Source organism: Scyliorhinus torazame, chromosome 3 (assembly GCF_047496885.1).
Source record: "Scyliorhinus torazame isolate Kashiwa2021f chromosome 3, sScyTor2.1, whole genome shotgun sequence".
In the NCBI taxonomy this organism is placed as follows: domain Eukaryota; kingdom Metazoa; phylum Chordata; class Chondrichthyes; order Carcharhiniformes; family Scyliorhinidae; genus Scyliorhinus; species Scyliorhinus torazame.
Genome location: NC_092709.1, coordinates 46,868,429 through 46,890,073, shown reverse-complemented (window position 1 = coordinate 46,890,073; position 21,645 = coordinate 46,868,429). Strand labels below are relative to the sequence as shown.

At 43.6% G+C, this 21,645-nt stretch overlaps 1 protein-coding gene across 2 annotated transcripts in view; it reads left to right on the top strand.

Annotated features, from left to right (window-relative positions):
• tbc1d9 (TBC1 domain family, member 9 (with GRAM domain)) overlaps positions 1 to 21,645 on the top strand; it is a 106,967-nt gene that overhangs the window by 42,174 nt on the left and 43,148 nt on the right. For both annotated transcript variants that reach the window (XM_072495624.1, XM_072495625.1), the window contains exons 2-7: positions 3,364 to 3,474; positions 12,486 to 12,604; positions 12,949 to 13,177; positions 14,725 to 14,986; positions 15,207 to 15,414; positions 18,428 to 18,631. In XM_072495624.1, the coding sequence (XP_072351725.1) occupies positions 3,364 to 3,474; positions 12,486 to 12,604; positions 12,949 to 13,177; positions 14,725 to 14,986; positions 15,207 to 15,414; positions 18,428 to 18,631 (1,133 nt within the window). The remainder of the gene's footprint in view (positions 1 to 3,363; positions 3,475 to 12,485; positions 12,605 to 12,948; positions 13,178 to 14,724; positions 14,987 to 15,206; positions 15,415 to 18,427; positions 18,632 to 21,645) is intronic.

The window sequence follows — 21,645 nt, the reverse complement described above, 5'->3', positions numbered from 1 at the left end:
TGATAAAGCGGTGATGTAAACACTGGTACGGCTTACGCTAATTTCCGGCCTACAAAACTCCCGACAGTTTTTTGTAACAAAATCTCTCAGGTTTACCTTATATCCCTGTTAGTATGCATGCATTAACACACTTCGGAATCTCAGAGGCTTGATCAGTACTGTTTTGCGCTTGTGGTTTTTCTTTCTGTTCCCAATTGGATTCTCAATTCAAATTTTGGGTTCTCTCGGAGTGGTTAGGCTACTTCTAAATCGAGTCCCGTCAGATGTTGTCAGTAAATGTTGCTAACTTTTGGTTGGTCCTTAATTTGGCTCTATTTAATCACGTTTTCTCAAGAGTCGGCAGTGGCTGTTACTGGCCTCAATGATCCCTTCCTTCAGGAGCCGCTGGACCTCTGACCTGATGAAGGCCTTGTCTTGAGCATTGTACCGTCTGCTCCGGGTGGCGACGGGCTTGCAGTCTGCGGTGAGGTTCGCAAAGAGCGGGGGAGGGGCGACCTTCAGGGTCATGAGGCTGCAGACGACGAGAGGGGAGAGGGGTCCCCCGAATTTTAAGGTCAGGCTTCAGAGGTTGCATTGAACGTCTAAACCTAGTAGCAGCGGGGCGCAGAGATGGGGGAGGACGTGAAGTTTGAAATCGGCGTACTCGACGCCCTGTATCGCAAGGTTAGTGATGCAATACCCCCGGATCTGCACGGAGAGTGATCCGGAAGCAAGGGAGATGGTTTGGGAGACGGGGAGGACCCGGAGGGAGCAGTGCCTTACCATATCCGGGTGGACGAAGCTATCTGTGCTCCCGGAGTCGAAATGACAGGACGTCTCCTGTCCATCGAGTCGGACGGTCATCATGGAGTTTTGAAGGTGATTAGGCTGGAACTGGTTGAGCTGAATCGAGCCGAGTTGCGGTCGACTGGAGCGGCAGTGGCGGGATGGCCCCAACTCACGTGGCGAGCGGCGTCGAGGATGTCAGCAAAAATGGCAGCCCCCACCGGTCGCACATGGCGGGCGGCGTCGAAGGTGGCGACCAAGATGGCTGCCCCCACAGGTAGCACGAGGCGGTCGCCGCGTCAGAAGAGGGCAGGTCCTGCAGGCACGATGCCACGTGGCGGGGTCTGTGAGCCTTGGACCGGGCCAGGCAGGCTTTTGATTTTTGGACTTTAGGTCGGGCCAGGCATACCTTAGCAAAGTGCCCTTTCTTGCCACACTTGTTGCAGGTCACATTTCGAGCTGGGCAACGCTACCTGGGTGCTGGACCTGCCCGCAGAAGTAACAATACAGCCCTCCGGAGCTGGCATCATGCCGCGCGGTGCAGGTATGGGGCACGGCCGGGTCGGGTGATGGCTGCGCCTCCGACGCCCCCGAGGTGGTCGGATGGAAAGGCCTCCATGCTCTGGAAGGCCACTTCAAGTGAGGTAGCTAGTTTCACCGTCTCCTCGAGGTCGAGGGACCCTTTCTCGAGAAGCCGTTGCCGGATGTAGCTGGATCTGACTCCTGCCACGTGGGTGTCTTGGATCATCAGCTCTGCGTGCTATACTGCCGTGACCGTCTGGCAGTTACAGCTCCGGACGAGTACCCTCAGTTCACGCAGATATTCAGCCAGCGACTCACCCTGGCGCTGACACCGCGTGGTCAGGAGGTGTCGATCGAGTACCTCGTTCACTGGCCTCACCAACTGTCCTTTGAGCAGCTCCACTGCCTCCGTGTACGAGGCCGCGTCCCTGATTAGTCGAAAAATCCTGTGGCTCACCCGGGCGTTGAGGAGACGCTGCTGGAGTACCGGGGGAGACCACGGCGGCTGAGGAGTCGAGGTAGGCCTTGAAGCAACTGAGCCAATGCTCTAAGATAGCCGTAGCTTCAGCGCCTGCGGGTCGAGTTTAAGACTATCAGTTTTCAGAGCGGTGTCCATTGTGGGGAAAAAAAACTAGTTGATTAAATTGATGACCATCAATTCAGTCGAGACAGTTTGTACCAAAGAACAGTGGCTTTAATCAACTAGATGTGTGCCAACCTGTAGCTTCTCCCACACTGAGAGCCTGTCTCAGATCGGTCGGTTATATACCTCAGGGGGGCGGAGCCAACAGCAGCATCAACCCAACAATTGAACAGTAACAGCAACAGCAGTAAGTATATACAATAGTGGATGTCGATGACAATAGTAATAATAGAACAACTTTGAGTATATACAAGAGCCATACGTGGCTCACCACAGTCACCTGAGGTTTCCCCCCCCCCCCCCGATGCTCCGCCCCCGATGGGCCGAGTTCCCGATGGCGCGGAAAACCTATGGTATTTTCTTTCGTGGACACCGTGTGGCAGCTGCCGACATGTCCAGCGCCACCACAGTTGGGGGGTGGGGGCAGTGCTGCTGGCCGGAGGGGCTTCCGCGAGAGCTGGGGGAACTGTTGGGAGGTGGGCCAGTGGTGGCAAGGGTGGTTACTGGGGGTTATCATTTGGCAGGCCGGGTCCGCGCGCAGCCGGCACTTTATGTTGCATGGCGCGGCCGCTACAGGCCCCCACCGTGTGCATATGCGGCCACGGACCCAGCCACACTCCAGCCGTTTTTGGCGTGGGAGCCAGGAGCTTTACCTGACGTGGCTGCAAGCCCCCCAACAGTCCCGGAATCGGTGCAGCTGTGTGCCGTTTTTTCTGGCGTAAAAGGCCATTGCCGGCGTCAGGGTTTAGTCTGGAAATCGGAGAATCCAACCCATTATGTGCTCCCTAAGGACAGAAATCTGTCTGTTGTCAGTAGTTTCTCTGGCAGAATCTGGCAGAACAGTAGAATCTGTTGTTTTGAGTTTTGGAAAGTAGGGATTTGTTCTAATGAAAGTGAAATACTCCGGACGTTGGCGATCTGAAATAAAGTGTTGGAAAAAACACACCAGGTCTGGCAGCATCTGTGGAGAGCGAGAAACAGAATTACTATTTCGAGTCCAATTGCTTCCCCTTCCTGTTGCTGAATCACATTGAAACATTGCAAACTCAATGGTTGAGATTTCTGCTCCCAATCTTGTGTGTGTGTGTGTGTGTGTGTGTGTATGCAGAAAGCTGCCATGGGGCCAACTTCGATGCCACTCGTAAACTTGTGAAAAATCTGTTCTCAAAACTGAAGGTTTCTTGTAAAATAATCTTTCTTAAATGATAGTTGCACACAGGTGTTATAAATTCCATCAGCAACTATAATACAAGAACATTTTATTCATTTGCAGAGTAGTCATGAAAAACTAGACAAAATTCTAACTCTACTTGTTTAACTTCATGTAATATTGCACTTTTGACTATCTTTAGCTGTCAAAAATAATTACTATAATTGTGGATCTAGTTACCTAATTATTCCAATAATAATTTTTGTTTTGGAACTTAATGCAGGCTTGCTTGTGGGAACACTTGATGTTGTGTTGGACTCCAGTGCTCGAGTTGCACCATACAGAATCCTTTACCAGACTCCTGACTCCCTAGCCTACTGGACAATTGCCTGTGGTAAGTTCTAAAAGAACAGTTCATTCTTGTGTAACTTACCCACAAATATTTTGATTCTTCTTAAAAATAAAGGTAACAATGTTTTTATGGGTCTCAAACCAGAAATGAAACAATATTTGGTATAATTTAACTTCTGCTCAGACTTTAGTAGTACTAATGCTAGGGTTAATAATATAAATCATTTATGTAGTGCTAATGCCTGGTGTGCTCTAAAAAACCTTATAAAAAGCTTTCACCTCTGAGGACCCGAGTTTGAATTCAGCCCAGCCAAGATGTTTTTACTACAGTTTAGAAAATAATTCTTTTGAATGTTCCAGCAGTTTTTTTTTTTTTTGCGTATCCAGTACATCTTTTGATAGGGTGTACCTTTGTCATGAGCTGATTCTATTGGAAAAGAAGATATTTTATGCAGTGCAGGACATTTTATGTTGAAAATAACTATTACCCAATTGATGGAAAAAGTGGTTTTCAAATTAAGCAATGTGTTTCTTGTGATTTTGCTTTGTAGTCTGTCTTTGGCAGATTAACTTGAGCCTTGGGCAATTTGGAATATTGTCCTCCATTTTGGGAGCTTTTACTCCACCCAGAAAGTTTCAATTATCTTTTTAATTTATTTCAAACTGCTGCACACGAGGTACTTCAGTATTTATTTTAAAACCTAGATGCTGATTGCGAAAATTAAGTAAAAGGTACCATTGAAAAATTACTCTGGTTACAGTTACCAGGTTGGCACTGCCAGGGGTGCACCCCTCTGTGGAGCCCCATTAAGGTTCCCTTTATGTGTGATGGTGTGTTGGGGGGGGTTGCGGCCAATGCCTGTGAGGGAAGTGGCCCGATGCTTGTGTGGTGGTGAGGGCCTGTGGGGGAGGAGTTTAATACCAGTGCAGATTGGGATGCCCTTTAAAGATGATGCCCCGATCCCTGTGGAGCAGGCCGTTGCCTATGAGGGGGGTAGGCCGATGACGGTGAGGGATGTGGCCCGATGCTTGCGTGTTGGTGGGGGGGCTTGCAGGCGAGATCCCCGTGTCCGGGAGGGGAAGGAGTTTAATTCCAGCGCAGATTGGGATGCCCGTTAAAGATGATGACCCAATCAAGTGCCTAATGAGAGGGTCAGTTAAAGGATTCTACCTCAGATGGCAGCCACTTATTTTCATTTTCATAGAGTTGGTCATCATCAGATGGTAGGGGGTGTAGGGAGGGCATTGAGGATTGGTTGTTTTTTGGGAGGCTTGTGGGGGGGATGAATGAAAAGATTGGAATACTGTTAATTGTTATACATTAATGGTTGCACTGGTGTTATTCTGGAAAATTGTTCATATTTTTTAATTTGGGGGGGGAACGGGTTGGGTGGCGGGGATATTTTTTGGTATATTGTATGAATCTGGTAGAATATTTTATATGCTAATAAACTGAAAATTTGAAAAAAAACTATTTTAAAAAAAAAAAAAAAAAAAAATGATGCCCCAATCTCTGTGGAACCGGTTTTGCTGACTCTGTCTGGCCTGCCCTGCCAGAGTGTTGACACAAACAACACCCTCAGATTCTCTGTGCAAGGGCCAGAAAATCCAAAGTGAAAACTCAGCTGTGCATCTACAGAGAAGCATGCCGGTTTTCAATCTGAACCTAACACTCTGTCAGATTATGGGAAAATTCCGTCCCCTTGTTTCCTTTGTTACCTGTGGTACAGCACTGATGGTGGCAAACATAAATGATTGCTAGTCACCGTGTTAATGCGATATGCCACCTTTTATCTGACCATCCGCAAGATGCTTCTGCAGTGATATTGTTATGGATTTTCTCTCAAATGTTGATCTTCCTTCAATAATGTAAATGAGCCAAGTTTAACAGCACTGAGAGTTGCTGCATACAGAATCTCTGCAATTTGAAATGGCTCTTCCATAATCCTAATCCTGGATTTCTGTAGTTTCCTTTCTTTGTTCTTCCAAAGTGTTTTAATAGAATCAGGGGACGACAACTGTTGAAGGAAATATATGGGATTGTACTTGGAAAATAATTTGCTTGCAGCCTGAACTAGATTATTTGGAGGTGATGTAAAGCCCCATATAACAAATGATTATAGTCCCCATTAAAGACCCGTTGCTTCAAGGAAAGCACCATTACTAAAAAGTGTGAATCTGCATCTGGTGGCCATGAGTAAAGTAGAAATATGCATGAAAGCATAGAGCTCCACTACTGTCTAGTATTGTTACACAACCTGCAGAATAAATGTTTATAGACTAAAGTACTGATTTCTGTTCTAAATAAATAAAAGATTCTAATTAGACTAAGGCACTGTTTTTCAAACTTTTAGCTTGGGACCCATTTTTTTACCAACCGGCCAACCTTCGCGATCCACGTTGCCCGAACTTCTCAACCCACCAATTTTCACTTACCTTTAATTTGCAGATGAGCCTGCCTGGTCCTCATGATCTCACTTGCTTTGTTATTCAATGTTAAATTTCTGATAATGACTTCAGCTGATGATCTCACTGCATCTGTTGAACAAAATGAAGAGGTTTGTCCTCTAACTCGCCATGCTTAGTCTTCAAAATGTATTTGAAGTTTTGGGGGTTTTGGACTTTCAGTTGCCATTACTTCCCTGCATATAACACGCATGAACTTTGAATCCTGATTTGCAGTGGCACAATTAATAACTCAAGAAGTCATCTTTATGCTACTTTGTTCCTCCCTGTTTTCAGCGTCTTCATGGGTTGTTCACCAGAGGCCCTGGAGTTCACCCCAGCGCTGCTGGCAGCTGCAAAATGGAGGAATCTCATATCCAGAATACGCGCTATTAGTCTACAGGGCACGTGACCTGCTCTCTGCCACCACCCCAGGCAGAAGACTCCGGCAACGATTTTAAAAAAAAAATAATAATAATTAAAATCTTGGGTCAGCACGCTGACGTCAGGAGGAGGCGTTTTGCCTGCTGGGCTCCGGGCCTGCACATTGCTGAGGGGCAAGCATGTGCGGAAAGGCCGGTATTCTGAAAGCCGGTCGCAGCATGTATTTTTAAACGTCAGTCACACCGTTGGGCACTACTTCCTGCGATTAGGGTCGCCACGACTCATGGCCCCGCGATCGGGAACGCCGATGCATGGCCCCACAATTGGGAATGCTGTGATGCATGGCCCCGCGACTCTCCCGACACCCGCCCGCGACCCACTCGCGGGTTGCGACCCTGTGTTCAAAAATTACTGGGCTAAGGGGTCGAATAAAAATAAATTCTAAGAATGTTTATCCCAGGATGATCAGACTTGAGGAAGATTTCCCCTTGCTATTTAAAAACCCTTCAACTCAGTTTTGTGGCCAACCTTTTGGTCACCCTTTCTTATATTTCCAGCTTTGGCTGGAAGTCCGTTTTTCTGATTATGGCTCTGTGTAAAGTCTTAGCAATTTCTCTGCGATATAAATACAGGTTGTTGTATTGACAATATCTATAAGAGAGTCACTGGAAACTGGAGATACTTGGGAACCGGTTAACATGCTACCCATATTCATTTAAAAAATATATATTGAGTATCCAATTGGTTGTATTTCCCATTAAGGGGCAATTTAGCGTGGCCAATCCATCTAACCTGCACATCTTTGGGTTGTGGGGGTGAGACCAACGCAGACATGGGGAGAATGTGCAAACTCCACACAGACAGTAACCTGGTGCCGGGGTCAAACCTGGGTCCTCAGTGCTGTAGGTAGCAGTGTTAAACACTGCACCACCCTGCCGCCCAACATACTACCCATATTCAAAGTGGGACAGAAATGAAAGAAGAGGCACAGTGGAAAAATAACCTAGTCGATGTGAAAATGTGAGGAATAGAAAGGATGAAGCTGCTTAACTAACCATCTCGACGTCTTTGAGGAAGTGGCACCCAACTGAAGTGTGGAATGCCCTACAGTGTGGTGTACTTTGACTTCTAAAAACACATTTCGCCAAGTTGAATAAGCTCAAAGCTGTAAGCTTCCATGGAAAATATTTGGGAGTGGATATGAATTTGATTTCATGGGGGTTATGTCAGGTTTGGAGCAGGCTACTTCCAGTGGAGTCTTCACAATTGATGTGAGACTTATTTCTAATTCTAATTTAAAATCAATGACTTGTATGCAGGAACAAGATCAGAATGTGCAGATGATACCAAATGGAATTGGAAGGGGCTGCTCAGAAATTACAAAATCAGTAGGGTGATGATATATGTAGGTGGGCAGGACACTTGACGAGTGAATGTTAATGCTAATAAGGGTAAACTACTGAACAAGGAAGGGGAAAAAATGGACATGGCTCCTACTTCTTGAGTAGTATTGGAATAGTAAAGGATGAAGTTAAAAGAAACTTGGAAGTCTTAATGGGTATGATTCTCCACAAGCATAACTGTGCGAGCACCAATCAACGAATCCAGTGGAAAATTGAACTACAAAGCCAAAACAATACATATTGAAGGCTGCCATGATCCAATTGCTCTGGTCAGACTAAGTATTGAATACTGTGGCCGTTTCAGGTTATTGACACACCAGCGATACATTCATGCACTGGAGGTAATGCACAGCAGAGTGACAACGCTAATGCAGAACCTAAGTAGTGAGAAGAGGAATTGGAGAAAACGTCTATTCAATTTTGAAGAGGCACCAGAGAGGCATTGATACCAAGTTATAGAAAAAGTAAATCCAACAAACTACTTAAATTGTGAGATTAGCGCAAGGGGACTTGGGTTCAAGACAAGTAACGGCAAATTTAAGATGAATAAAAGGTTCCAAGGCATTTCAAATGTATAAAACCGAGTCGTACATGGAAATATTGGGAGGCATGACCAAAAGCTTGATCACTGAAATTGGTTCTAAGGACTGTTTTAATGGAGGTGAGGGAGATGACAAGTTGTGGGTTGGCGGGCTGTGATTGAAACATTTTTGAGAGGGAATTAAAGTGTAGAGCCTAGTGTAGCACCATCGATCACACACGAGGCGAGACGTAGAGAACTTCAATCGAGGCTTTATTGAGCAGACCTGTTCCCCAGCAGCTCAGTCACAGAATGCAGCTGCGGGGAGTAAATGGGGTTCTTATTCCCCGCCTATCTGGGTGGAGCCCAGTAGGCGGCAGATCCAATCGGGACCCAGCATCTGTCCTCCAATACCTCCTCAGCATTCATGGTGTACTGTATTACCCCTAATACATACCACCACACCTAGCTAGCTGAAGGCGTGATGATAAAGGTATAGGGGTGAGAGTTTCAGCTGCAGATGGGCTGAGGCAAGAGCAAAGAAGGGTGATTTTGTGACAGTAGTAAGTGGGCTTTTTGATGGAGAAGTCATGAGGTCAGAAACTCGGCTGATGGATCGAGTTGGGCAGATTGTTTGCTTGAAAAGGGGTATGGAATCAGGGGTGCAAAGATAAAGAGTTTGGGTGGAGCCAGAACAAATTGCTGTATAATTAGCAAGAGGAAATTGCAGCTCACCCAAGGCTGGGGCCTGGACTTCCTGGCCATCGGACGTGTGCACTCGGTGGGCCCGCAAGGGGCCTGGAAGCCGCAGTCTGCCTCCCAGAGCACAATTTTATGCTGGCTGCCCAATAACGGGATGCCTGCCGGGGAGGTAAGGAACATGGGGCGAAATTCTCCCGAAACGGCGCGATGTCCGCCGACTGGCGCCAAAAACGGCGCCAATCAGACGGGCATCGCGCCGCTCCAAAGGTGCGGAATGCTCCGCATCTTTGGGGGCCGAGCCCCAACATTGAGGGGCTAGGCCGGCGCCGGAGGGATTTCCGCCCCGCCAGCTGGCGGAAACGGCCTTTGTTGCCCCGCCAGCTGGCGCGGAAATGACATCCCCGGGCGGCGCATGCACGGGAGGGTCAGCGGCCGCTGACAGTTTCCCACGCATGCGCAGTGGAGGGAGTCTCTTCCGCCTCCGCCATGGTGGAGACCGTGGCGGAGGTGGAAGGGAAAGAGTGCCCCTACGGCACAGGCCCGCCCGCGGATCGGTGAGCCCCGATCGCGGGCCAGGCCACCGTGGGGGCACCCCCCGGGGCCAGATCGCCCCACGCCCCCCCCCCCCCCCCCCCCCCCCAGGACCCCGGAGCCCGCCCACGCCGCCTTGGCCCGCCGTTCAAAAGGTGGTTTAATCCACGCCGGCGGAACAGGCAATTTATCGGCGGGACTTCGGCCCAGCGGGGGGGCCCGCCAACCGGCGCGGCCCGATTCCCGCCCCCGCCGAATATCCGGTACCGGAGACTTCAGCAACCGGCGGGGGCGGGATTCACGGCAGCCCCCGGCGATTCTCCAACCCGGCGGGGGGTCGGAGAATGACGCCAATGGTGGGCACTGAGAAAAGAGAGCATGTGTTCTAGTGTTTCTAATGTGCTCCCTCAGGGGGACAGCCACTGCAGACCTGGCTCAGGGAGCTGCTGACCTGTGACAAATAAATAGTGACAGAAAAACTATACAAAGTGTTTCTAGGCCAGTGATAGCAACCCAGACTAGTGAGTGGCTGCAGGAGTGACTCTTTTACGTCTCAATGGGCCATAAGATTGAAATCGGGCATGTTCGTTAACTATTGAATATATTTCATAACTAGTTATATAAAATGCTTAATCATTTATCAATAGTAATAGAGCTATCATCAACTTCAAATTGTAAAAACAAAATGAATAAATATTTACACTTTGGACACAGAGGGAGCATACAGCTCGGACAGTCAATGTTGTCTGCAATCAGCACACGCTTCATTCACGTGCCCTTGCTTTACATGCTTTTCACTTTAGTCTAACCAGTAGGAAAAAAAACTATGCAGATGGAAACCAGCAGAATGTGGCAACCCTGTACATGGGCAACGGCCAACAAGATGCCTCAGAAACCAGATGGGCCACATGTTGCACCCGGACTGCAGGTTATCCACTGTTGGTCTGGGCAGCACATTCAAACACAAATCTCCGGCACCTTTTTAATTTTATTTCATCCCGGACAGTTCATCCCACCCTGGATCAAAGAATCTAGAAAGTAAAGGGTGCCACCATAAAAGTGGATGAGTCCTATAAACGTTTGACCTCTTAATGGGCTAGCATGCCTGCTTCATTGTTGGTGGGCACTTTTAACTCTCGGGTGTGTCTGCTGACCAACATATTGAGTGCGCAATGACATTGGGATGCGCATTCAACGTCTTTTTGCTCGATGTCACACACTTCTGGGCTGGGTGCAGGCTTACCCGAGCAACATAAAATTCTGGCTTGGATGTCAGGTCTGACCCCCTGTCTGCAGATGATATTGTCAAGGTCTAATACATAAATGAGAATGAGCAAATGAAAAATAGATCCAGTGGTTTTGAGGGGAGGGGGGCAGGATACATTGGAGTAGCTGCTGTGTGAACACAATCATTGCAGGACATTCTCTTGTTATAATTTAGAATATATGATACTATGATCAATCGTTTGTAAACATTATCTTACTGACACTTGATATACTTGATCTACCTCATTCCCCAGAATCTGATTGATTTGATGCCTCATTTGCTGTGCTGGAAACATATTGACCAAGAAAGTTCTCTTGCGCACACTTCAGAAATTCTTCTGCCTCTTTGACTTTTACATTATTAATAATCCAGTCTATATTATCATAATTGAAGTCCCTATTATTACTATTGTTTATGCACCTTTCTGCGGCTTAGCTTCTGTTCGACCTACTGGTTGGGGACCTATTGGAAACTAACTTTTTTTTCTTAAACTCCGACCAAATAGGTTCTGTGCTTGACTCCTCCAGTATATCCTCTGTCTCCTGCACTGCAATATTCTCTTTAGTCAATACTGCCATATTACCCTACCCCACTCCTCTCCTTTCTTCCATGAACACCTTGTATATAAGAATATTTTATACCGACCTAACCGTATACTCTCCATCATCAAAGTGATGGAAGGAGTCATCAGCAGTGCTATCAAGCAGAACTCACTCAGCAATAACTTGCTCATGGATGATGCTCAGTTTGGATTCTGTCAGGCTCACTCGGGTCCTGACCTCATTACAACCTTGGTTTGATACAGCCTTGTTTCGAACATGGACAAAATAACTGAATGCCAGAAGTGAGGTGAGAGTGACTACCCTTGATATCATGGCAGCATTTGACCGAGTATGGCATCAAGGAGCCTTAGCTAAACTGTGGTCAGTGGGAATTAGCGGGAAAACTCTCCGCTGCTTGGAGTCTTACCTGACACAAAGGAAAATGGTTGTGATGTTTGGAGGTCAATTGAGCTTGATTGCTCCCCATTCCACAAACATTCAAACCCTCCACCACCGACGAACTGGCAGCCGTGTACCAGCTACAAAATGCACTGCAGTAACTCATCAGGGTTCCTGAGACAACACTTTCCAAACCCACGGCAACTACTATCTAGAAAGACAACCACAGCAGATACCTCCAAGTCACTCACCACCCTTACTTGGAAATATATTGCTATTTCTTCACTGTCGCCGTGGCAAAATTCTGGAACTTCCTCCCTAATAGCACAGTGGGTATACCTACACCTCGAGGACTGCTGCGAGAAGGCAACTTACCACCACTTTCTGAAGGGCAACTGGGGATGGGCAATAAATGCTGGCCTAACTGCGACGCCTGCATCCTGTAAATGAATAAAAAAAAAGTAGTGTTGTAGATTCTACATTAAAATATTTATGACATGATTAAAAGAATATAAATATTAATGGTTATCTATAATATACAGTGCATATATGTAGGCTGCAGGTCCAGCCTGTTGAGACCTAAAAACGTATTCAAATGAAAAATAATTGAAACTGGCTATTATTTCTATAAACAACCTTAGATCAAACTATTTTAAAGAATAATTTAGGAAATATTTGTGGCTGATATTAGCAGTCTTTATTTCCATCAGCAAAATCCTTTTCAGGGTAGGTATGTTGTTGGTTTTGTATGTTTGGTGCTTCTTGGATATACCTTGAAAGGCCAAGATAGAGTATTTGTATATTGATTTTAATAGATAGCAAATTGATTGCTTGATATTTGTAATGCTATTGCTTCTTTAGGTGGCTCAAGAAAGGACATAACTGAACACTGGGAATGGATAGAGCACAATCTACTCCAGACACTTTCAATCTTCGAGAATGAAAATGATATCACTACATTTGTTAAGGGTAAAATCCAGGTAACCAATGTAAAATACATGAAACATAATTAAAAGATAAATTCACAGAAGAACTGATAATTGAATGATGTAGCAAAAAAATGAAGGCAGAATACAAGTGTATTCAGATAAGAACGGATGTTCTTTGGAACCGCAATTGCCGTATACTATATCCCAACTTGGGAATTGAGATTTTTTTAAAAAATACTTGTCACTGTCAGATGCATTAAATACATTTCATTCTTTTACTTTCTTTAATTCATTTTTCACTTTGGAAAGATAATTGATTTTTTTATTTTTGTGGCTTTATAATTTTTTAATATAACATGGCATTTTACTTACTGTTTATGTTTCTTTGTTTTTAGGGTATAATTGCAGAATATAATAAAAATAATGATATAAAGGAGGATGATGACACAGATAAATTTAAGGAAGCTATTTTGAAGTTTCGTAAGCTATTTGGGATGCCTGAAGAAGAAAAGCTGGTTAACTACTACTCTTGCAGTTATTGGAAGGGTCGGGTTCCACGGCAGGGTTGGATGTATCTCAGCATCAACCATCTCTGTTTTTATTCATTTTTGCTGGGAAAAGAAGGTGCAGTATTATTTTACTGTTTATTTTCAATTTAGAAAAGGGAGTAGCCAGTTCACTTTCTGGGCAAGAGTCTTTGTGTGTTCTCCCGCCGGAGCAGAATTGCATCAGGAAGCGATTCCCAATTCTGCTATCGGTTTTCCCAAAAGCTGGATCCTCTGCCTCATCAGTAACTCTGCTACCAGTGGCGTGAGGCAGAGAATTCAGCTCTATCATTGGAATTTGCACTTTTATATTTTTTTCAACTTTGAATGCTTAATATGAAAATGACTTCGCTTTTTTCACTCCATCAACTCCACCCCCCTCAACCCAGCATAGAATACTGATGAACCATATAAAGGTAACCGACTCAAGTTTTTTGAAAAATGTTTCCAATTAAGGGGCAATTTAGCATGGCCAATCCACCTAACCTGAACATCTTGTTACCAACTCTTACCAACTTTTACAGATGCACCATAGAAAGCGTCCTATCTGACTGCATCACAGCCTGGTATGGCAACTGCTCAAGACCGCAAGAAATTTAATACTACAGTCCTCTATGCTTCAACCGATGCCGGTGTCTATGTATTTACATTGTGGACCTTGTGTTGCCCTTTTATGTATTTTCTTTTCTTTTCATGTACTGAATGAGCTGCTCACAGAAAAATACTTTTCACTGTACCTTGGTACACGTGACAATAAACAAATCCATCCATCCATTCATCTTTGGGCTGTGGGGGTGAGACCCACAGACACTGGGAGAATATGCAAACTCCACATGGACAGTGACCTGGGGCCTGGATTGAACCAGAGTTCTCAGCGCGTGAGGCAGCAGTGCTAACCACTGTGCCACAGTGTCGCTGGTAACTGACTCGGGTTAATAAGCTACACATTTTGTGATCTAAATTAATAGTTAAACTGACCCAATTTTATACTCTTGTTAGCAGACGACTCATTATCCAATTATTACAGCAGCACCATAGTGACAGCTCAGATAATTCCCTCATTTTGTTCTCTCCATGCTCAACTTTTTGAATACATCTCTTAATTCAACCAAATAAAAATTAGCAAAAGGCTATTAAACTAAATTTTTGAGCAGGATTGATAGTAAAAATTGTTCTGGGAACAGTTAAACCTATGCATTTAGTTATGTAAGCCTTCTAAGTGGAAAAATAACTTACTACAAAGAACAGGATGCGTAGAGGCCCACTTGCTAAAAATATAGCAACAGGATCATTGTTAAGAAAATAGGTTATGGCAGGAAAATTAAATTTCGATTTGCTGGCTTCTGCAGAAACTTCAATTAATTTGCAAATATTTACAAAATCAAGTTGAATCCTCTTTTAATGAATGTTTTGTTTTTATTCCACAAAGGCTTAAATAGCTACTTGAATATAACATTGTCATTTTGTATTATGACAAGTGTAGGTGTAAGTAAGTAAATGATGCCTCTGGAAATATTACATTTTAAAAATATGACTTATTTCCTCTGTGCAGAAGAAATATAATTTGTTTGCTGTTCTCTTGACACATTGATACAAAAATCAATTTTAAGTTTCCCCTTTTTCTAGCTAAGTTGGTGATCCGATGGGCAGACATTACCCAGCTAGAGAAGAATACTACATTGCTCTTTCCTGAAATGATCAAAGTGAGCACAAGGTGCGGTGAACATATTTTTTCTGTTTTCCTCAATATTGGCGAAACCTTTAAACTAATGGAGCAACTAGCCAATATTGCCATGAGACAGCTTCTTGATAATGAAGGCTTTGAAGAGGACAGATCACTTCCAAGACTAAAGAAGAAGTCTCCTCAAAAGGTTTCTGTATTAAAACGGTTAGTAAATTGGCAATTTGTATTAAAACGGTTTCATTGAGCTCTCATATTTGTCTATTATATAATTCTGCCTGAAACCAATTTGTCTATTATATAATTCTGCCTGAAACCAATGAAGATGTTTGATGGTTTTATTGTAATTCATTTCATTAAGCACAGTATAATGTACTTTGACGTTCAAGACCCTCTACTGAAACTTCTTATTTTTCTGAAACTGAAGGGACCTTGATGCTAGAGCAAAAAGTGAGCGATACAGGGCTTTATTCCGGCTTCCAAAAGATGAGCGCCTGGATGGGCACACAGACTGCACCCTTTGGACACCATTCAGTAAAGTGCATGTCGTGGGTCAGATGTTTGTATCTACTAATTACATCTGCTTCACCAGTAAGGAGGAAAACCTGTGCAGTCTTATTATTCCTCTGAGAGAGGTGCGTGTCAAATATCACTACCTATACTGTTTTTCTGTTGGAAAATTTAAAGGATTTTTGGATCACAGTTGTGCCTGGTAAAAGCTTTTGTGGATTTAGAAATTGGGAAAGTGATTTCCATGCTTTTGAGACTTGAATGCAAAATTGCAATACTGGGTAGAAAATCAAGTCAAATGCCAGTGGGGCTATATTTTTTGCACATTGGACAATGAGTGTGTATACATTTGTGTATTTTGTTTTGTAACAAAATCTGATGGTTAATCAGATGGTGTTGCTATAAATAATTCTTAGCTTTTCCCTATTAAGTGAGTTTCTGTTGAGATGCAAATTTAATCATAGTTGCTTTATTTTGTATCAAATTGTTTTCGCAATTAAAAAAAATCAGACAGTGAGAGTTAAAAGAAATACCAGACAAAGACAGTCAAAGAACTTGTTGTTGACAACAGATTCAACAATGCACAAACAAACTTCCTTTGTTTACTCAAGCCTTGAGCGATGAGCAGAATGGCTTCTTTTATCCCTAAATATTTTTCAGCCTTAAAGAGAAATCAGATGTGTGGCTACAACATATTTATAACTATAAAATGTCCTCCCAGGACATATTAAACAAAGACATGTTTTGACCATCAATTCAAGAAGTTATAATTTCAGTTGATTCCTGAGGCCTAACATTTATGTGGACAAGTGAAAGTTCTTCCTATTGGGAGCCTTTTTAATTTCTTTAATTTCTCTGTAATTAACTTCCATCTGGAAATTTGATTGACTGTTAATCAGGGTGAAATTATAACTGAGTTGAATTGCATTTGTGACGAATGTGGGAAAGGGATTAGCTATGGAATATGCAAACTGTCTCTCTCTAATTGTGAAAAGGTGTGCAAATGTGGGAGTTGAGAGAGGTACTCAATTCATTGAGGTCTGATTAGTTTTTTAAAAACAGTTGAGCTCAGAACTGAAGTGAAATGAAATGAAAATTGCTTATTGTCACAAGTAGACTTCAATGAAGTTACTATGAAAAGCCCCTAGTCGCCACATTCCGCCGCCTGTTCGGGTAGGCCGGTACAGGAATTGAACCCATGCTGCTGCCTTGTTCTGCATTACAAGCCAGTGTGACCAAATAAAAATAAATACACAAGATGAACAGACCCATAGTTGACATTACAAACTCTTGGTGTATCAATATAACTAGAACATCTGGAAATATCACATTGTGCGCAGTATAACTGCAAGTGGCAGTGGTATGCATTGGAACGAAAATTCATTCCTCCTGACATAACCAAGCACTAATATGGTAAAACAAAAGCAAAATACTGAGGAAACCGGAAATCTGCTATAAAAGCAAAAATAGCTGGAAATACTCCGAAGGTCTGGCAGCATCTGTGGAGAGAGAAGCAGTTGATGTTTTATGTCAATGACTTTCCATTGGAACTGGAAAAGGCTGGAGATGTTGGTTCGATATTGGGAAGACTAAATGCAGACTGAGTGACTGCTTTGTGGAACTCCTTCACTCAGCCTGCAAGCATGACCCCAACCTCCTGTCGCTTGCCATTTCAACTTAGCACCTTACTCTCTTACCCACATGTCCATTCTTGGCCTGCTGCAATACTCTAGTGAAGTCCAAAACAAACTGGAGGAGCAGCATCTCATCTTACAATTAAATACGCAACATTGTGTTCAACAACTTAGCTGTGCCTTTTTCCTCCATCTTAATCCCTTTTTCCACCTCCCCCTCCCCTCTTATATGGTACAATACATTTTCTCTTTCTTTTAGCTCTGACAAAGTGTCAAACTGTCTCAAAGGGCACAATCCAATGGTCATGTTGCACCTGAAAAGCAGGTCACCGTGGCGCAGTGTGGCTGATAAAAGCCAGGAGACCCCGGTCCCAGGATCTAACTAGCTCGCAATGCCTCTCAAAATTCAAAGTTTTGGCAAATCTGTATATTAGAGCAAGACAGCTAGCCTCACTCTAATGTGCAGATTCCTGGGGTACCTGAGGCTTTGGGATTCATTCCCCTTGCCTCAGAGACCTCAGACGAGCCCCACGAATGGAGACCACATTGAATGGCACTCGTGGGGGTCTCCAAGGGAATCAAAATCCCCCAAGTACATGTCCTTTGGGCACCTTGGCAGTGCCAGCCTGGCACTGCCCAGGTAACACTGGCATGCGCACTGCCAGGTTGGCATTGACAAGGTGCCAAGCTGGCATTTTATGCATGAACGTGATAAGGCTGGGGGGACCTGCGTGGGTGTTGGGGGGGCTAGGGTCCCTCCCATAGTGCGATTGTGCTTGGGAGAGGGGGGGGGGGGGGGGGGAGATTGGGGATTGCTTAATGGGCCTCTTAATGTCTTAAAATGGTGTCCCGATCTCTCGCCACAATGGAGAGCTCCACTTGCCGGAGCTCCCCACTATACAAAATAGGGCTGCGTGCGGCCTCTGCCACTCCTTCTCCATGCAGGCCCCTTATACGACGAGAATCGCATTGAATAGCCATGTGTTTCTCGGCACTGCAAGCGCCACTAAACGCGCTCGCTTTGGGACTTTGTTCCATTTTTGGAGAATCGTGCCCAAAATGTTAACTTTGTTTTCTCTCCATGTGGATGCTGCCGGACCTCCTGAATATTTCTAACATTCTGTGTTTTTGTTACAGATTCCTGTAAGCGCAGTAATTTGCTTTAATTTAAAGTTAGAGTTGTAACTGGCTTTAAGTGGAAATTGGGAAAGAGGGCTTCTGTTGGAGTGGAAGGCAGGAGAGGAGAAATGGTGAAACGTTTGATGGTATAAGGTAAAAGGAAATGGTAATGGAGCAAGTAGAGAAACAAAAAGTGGATCTACAGGATCCGCAAATGGAAATAGCAGAATCGTTATTATCATGCTACAGTCCAATAGCTCACTGAGGAGCAACATTCTTCATCTGCTATGTGGTACCATGGTGGATTAATAATTAAGATTTGAACTTGTTGATGAGTGAAAACCAAATTGTACTTTGAAAGATATGTACCTATTTTTTTCCTTAGGTAGCAATAGTGGAGAAAGCAGACAGCTCAAGTGTGCTTCCAAGCCCATTATCTATCAGTACCAAGAACAGGATGACTTTCTTTTTTGCCAATCTTAAGGATCGAGACTTCCTGGTGCAAAGAATTTCTGACTTTCTGCAGCAAACAACATCAAAAATTTGCTTTGATAAAGAAATTGTAGGAAGTCACAATTCTGATGATGAGGTATGTGGAACAGAAAATTCTGAAAATCGGGTTTAAACAAAATCTAGTTGAGTACATTATAATGCAAATTCTGAACCATTAAAATTCCTTGCTGTCTGAAGTATATTGAGAAGATGGAATAATATTAAATCAATAATATTTGAATCAGTCTGGACAATTCACAATTTCTCAAACTTTTCCACTGCATTTTAAACTAATTTATTTATTTGTACAAAAGTATGCTTGTTTTACATTATGATTATCGAAGTATAGGTAATATTGAATAGTAGTACATCAACCGTGATATGAAATGTGCTTAAAATATTTCTTCAATTAAACAGCATTAAAAATGACCACATTACCAAGCTATTACTATTTACTGCTACCTTATATTGGAAAATCAATTAAAATAGTCAAGTTATATAATCTGAAGTTATAAATTGAAAGATTATAGATTTTACAAAACAAAAAAAAAAATCACAACCAGGTTTTATAAAGAAAAATTACTTGGTACTTCAGCTTGTTCAAAGATGGAATATGACAGTTTAGAAAATATTGTATATTATGCTAAAGTAAGAAAAGGAAGCTGGTAAACACTTTTCTTTGCATTCCTAGCCAGTTGTATTTTTTATGTTTACAAACACATTCTGGTTTCCCAAATTCTTCAGAAATTTAGCTCTGGTTGTAGGGCGGCACGATGGCGCAGTGGTTAGCAATGCTGCCTCATGGCACCGAGGACCCGGGTTTGATCCCGGCCTCGGGACACTGTCCCTGTGGAGTTTGCATATTCTCCCTGTGCCTACGTGGGTCTCATCCCCACACCCAAAGATGTGCAGGGTAGGTTGATTGGCCACATTAAATTGCCCCTTATTTGGAAAGAAAAGAATTGGGTACTTTAAGAAATAAATTAGCACTGGCTGTTGCAATGAGCACGATAGACTGCTTTCTAATCTATTTCCTATTTTGGAAGCCAGTTTAAGATGATAAGACACTCTCTGATCACCTCATTTTTGATGACTAAATGCTTTAAATGAAATGCATCTTAGTATTTTCCAGAAATTCAAATTCTTGGTAGCTACAAGGCTTCAGCTGAGAAATAGATTGGAATTCTCTTTCTGATGATCATAATCCATCGTCATAAAGGTTTTACAGCACAGAAAGAGTACTTTGGCCTATCATGACTGCCCCGGCCATCAAGCACCTATCTGTCCTAATCCCATTTTCCAGCAGTTGGGTCTGTAGCCTTGTATGCTATAGCCTTTCAAGTGCTCATCTAATTGCTTTTTAAATGTTGAGGGTTCCCACCTCTACCACCCTTTCAGGCAGTGAGTTCCAGATTCCCACCACCCTCTGGGTGAAAAGGTTTTTCCTCCAATCCCCTCTAAATCTCCTGCCCATTACCTTAAATTTGTGCCCCCTGGTTATTGCAATCAGTGTCAGAAAAGAAAATGCTGTGAGGTGTTCAGAGTTTTGGAAGGCCTTTGAGCAGAAACATCCTGTCACCAGACATCTGATTCAACTCTAGGGCCTTTACAGGTGATTTGTGAGCAGAATAAGTAAAGACAATGCTAGTCAACCAAAAAGACAAGAATTTTCACTGAGACATACAGAGCTTAATCTAAGAATTGTAAATTCAAAATAAATCACGACCAGCAAACAAAATAAAGATTGGGGAAAAAGATGGGGTTTAGAGAGAGATCAGAGTAAAAAAAAAAAAATGAATTTGAATATATCTCCAATATTAACTAATCGTGATGTGACTTCACACTTGTGGGATTTTACATTTCCAGGGCTTGAGAGGTTGGCAGCAATTTTTACTGATCACGCTGTTAAAATTGTACTTTCACCAGAATGCTTGGAGCATTGGGAATTATTGCAACTTCACACTCTCTTACATGGGTTTTATTGCCCGGTTTCTCAGCAAACTGCAATTATAGTGCAACCTGTGGAGGAGCATGGTAACTCAGTGCTTGCTCCATATTTCCCTGCTTTAGCAGTGCATCTGTGTATTCTGAAAGTCACTGTCCAATTTACTCCATAATATTGGTGTGATGATGTGGAGATGTGACTCACCTGATGAAGGAATTGCGCTCCGAAAGCTAGTGACGCCAAACAAACCTTTTGGACTTTAACCTGGTGTTGTAAGACTTCATAATATTGGTAATGTTCTTTACCTCCTCATTCTCTGTGAAATTCGGGCCCTAAAGTATTTCTAAGTGCAAGAAAAAGAACAATTCTGAATAGATGCTGCTCCATTGAATTTGGCCTTGGGCCATGTTGTTGGACAAGGTGAAGGGAGCACTTTGTTAATTATTAACTGAATATTATTGATTATAGTAAAACCACACTGCTTTCTGCCAATGCCTTTTGCAGTACTGTGAATAATGGGGGCTGATTTAGCTCCGGGTTCAATTCCCGTAAAGGCGGAGATTATTCCCGGCTTGGGTCACTGTCTGTGCGGAGTCTACACATTCTCCCGTGTCTGCATGGGCTTCCTCCGGGTGCTCCAGTTTCCTCACACAAGTTAGTTGATTTGGCATTCTGAATTCTCCCTCAGTGTATCCGAACAGGCGCTGGAGTGTGGCAACTAGGCAATTTTCACAGTAACTTCATTGCAGTGTTAATGTAAGCCTACTTGTGACATTAATAAGGGTTATTATTGTTCATGAAGGCACATCTTCTTAATCTTGCCCCTCAACTGAGGTGTGGTGGTCCTCCGGTTAAATCACCACCAGTCAGCTCCTCCTCCCCCCCCCCCCCCCCCCCCCCCCCCCACCTCAAAGAGGAAAGCCTCCTATAGTCATCTGGGACAATGGCGACTTTACTTTTGCTGTGAATAATATAATAGTTAAACTGGTAATTTAGACTTATTGGATAAATGTTTTGATTTGTGCAGTAAAATTACCTGATAGATGAAAAAAATTCTGATAGATCGTGATAATTGAGGTTGATGTTTTATTTAAGCATAGGAGAAAGCCAAGAGAAATTTTCGTCTCTAAATATCTCCAGGTTTTGCCATATGTCTTCCAGGAGAG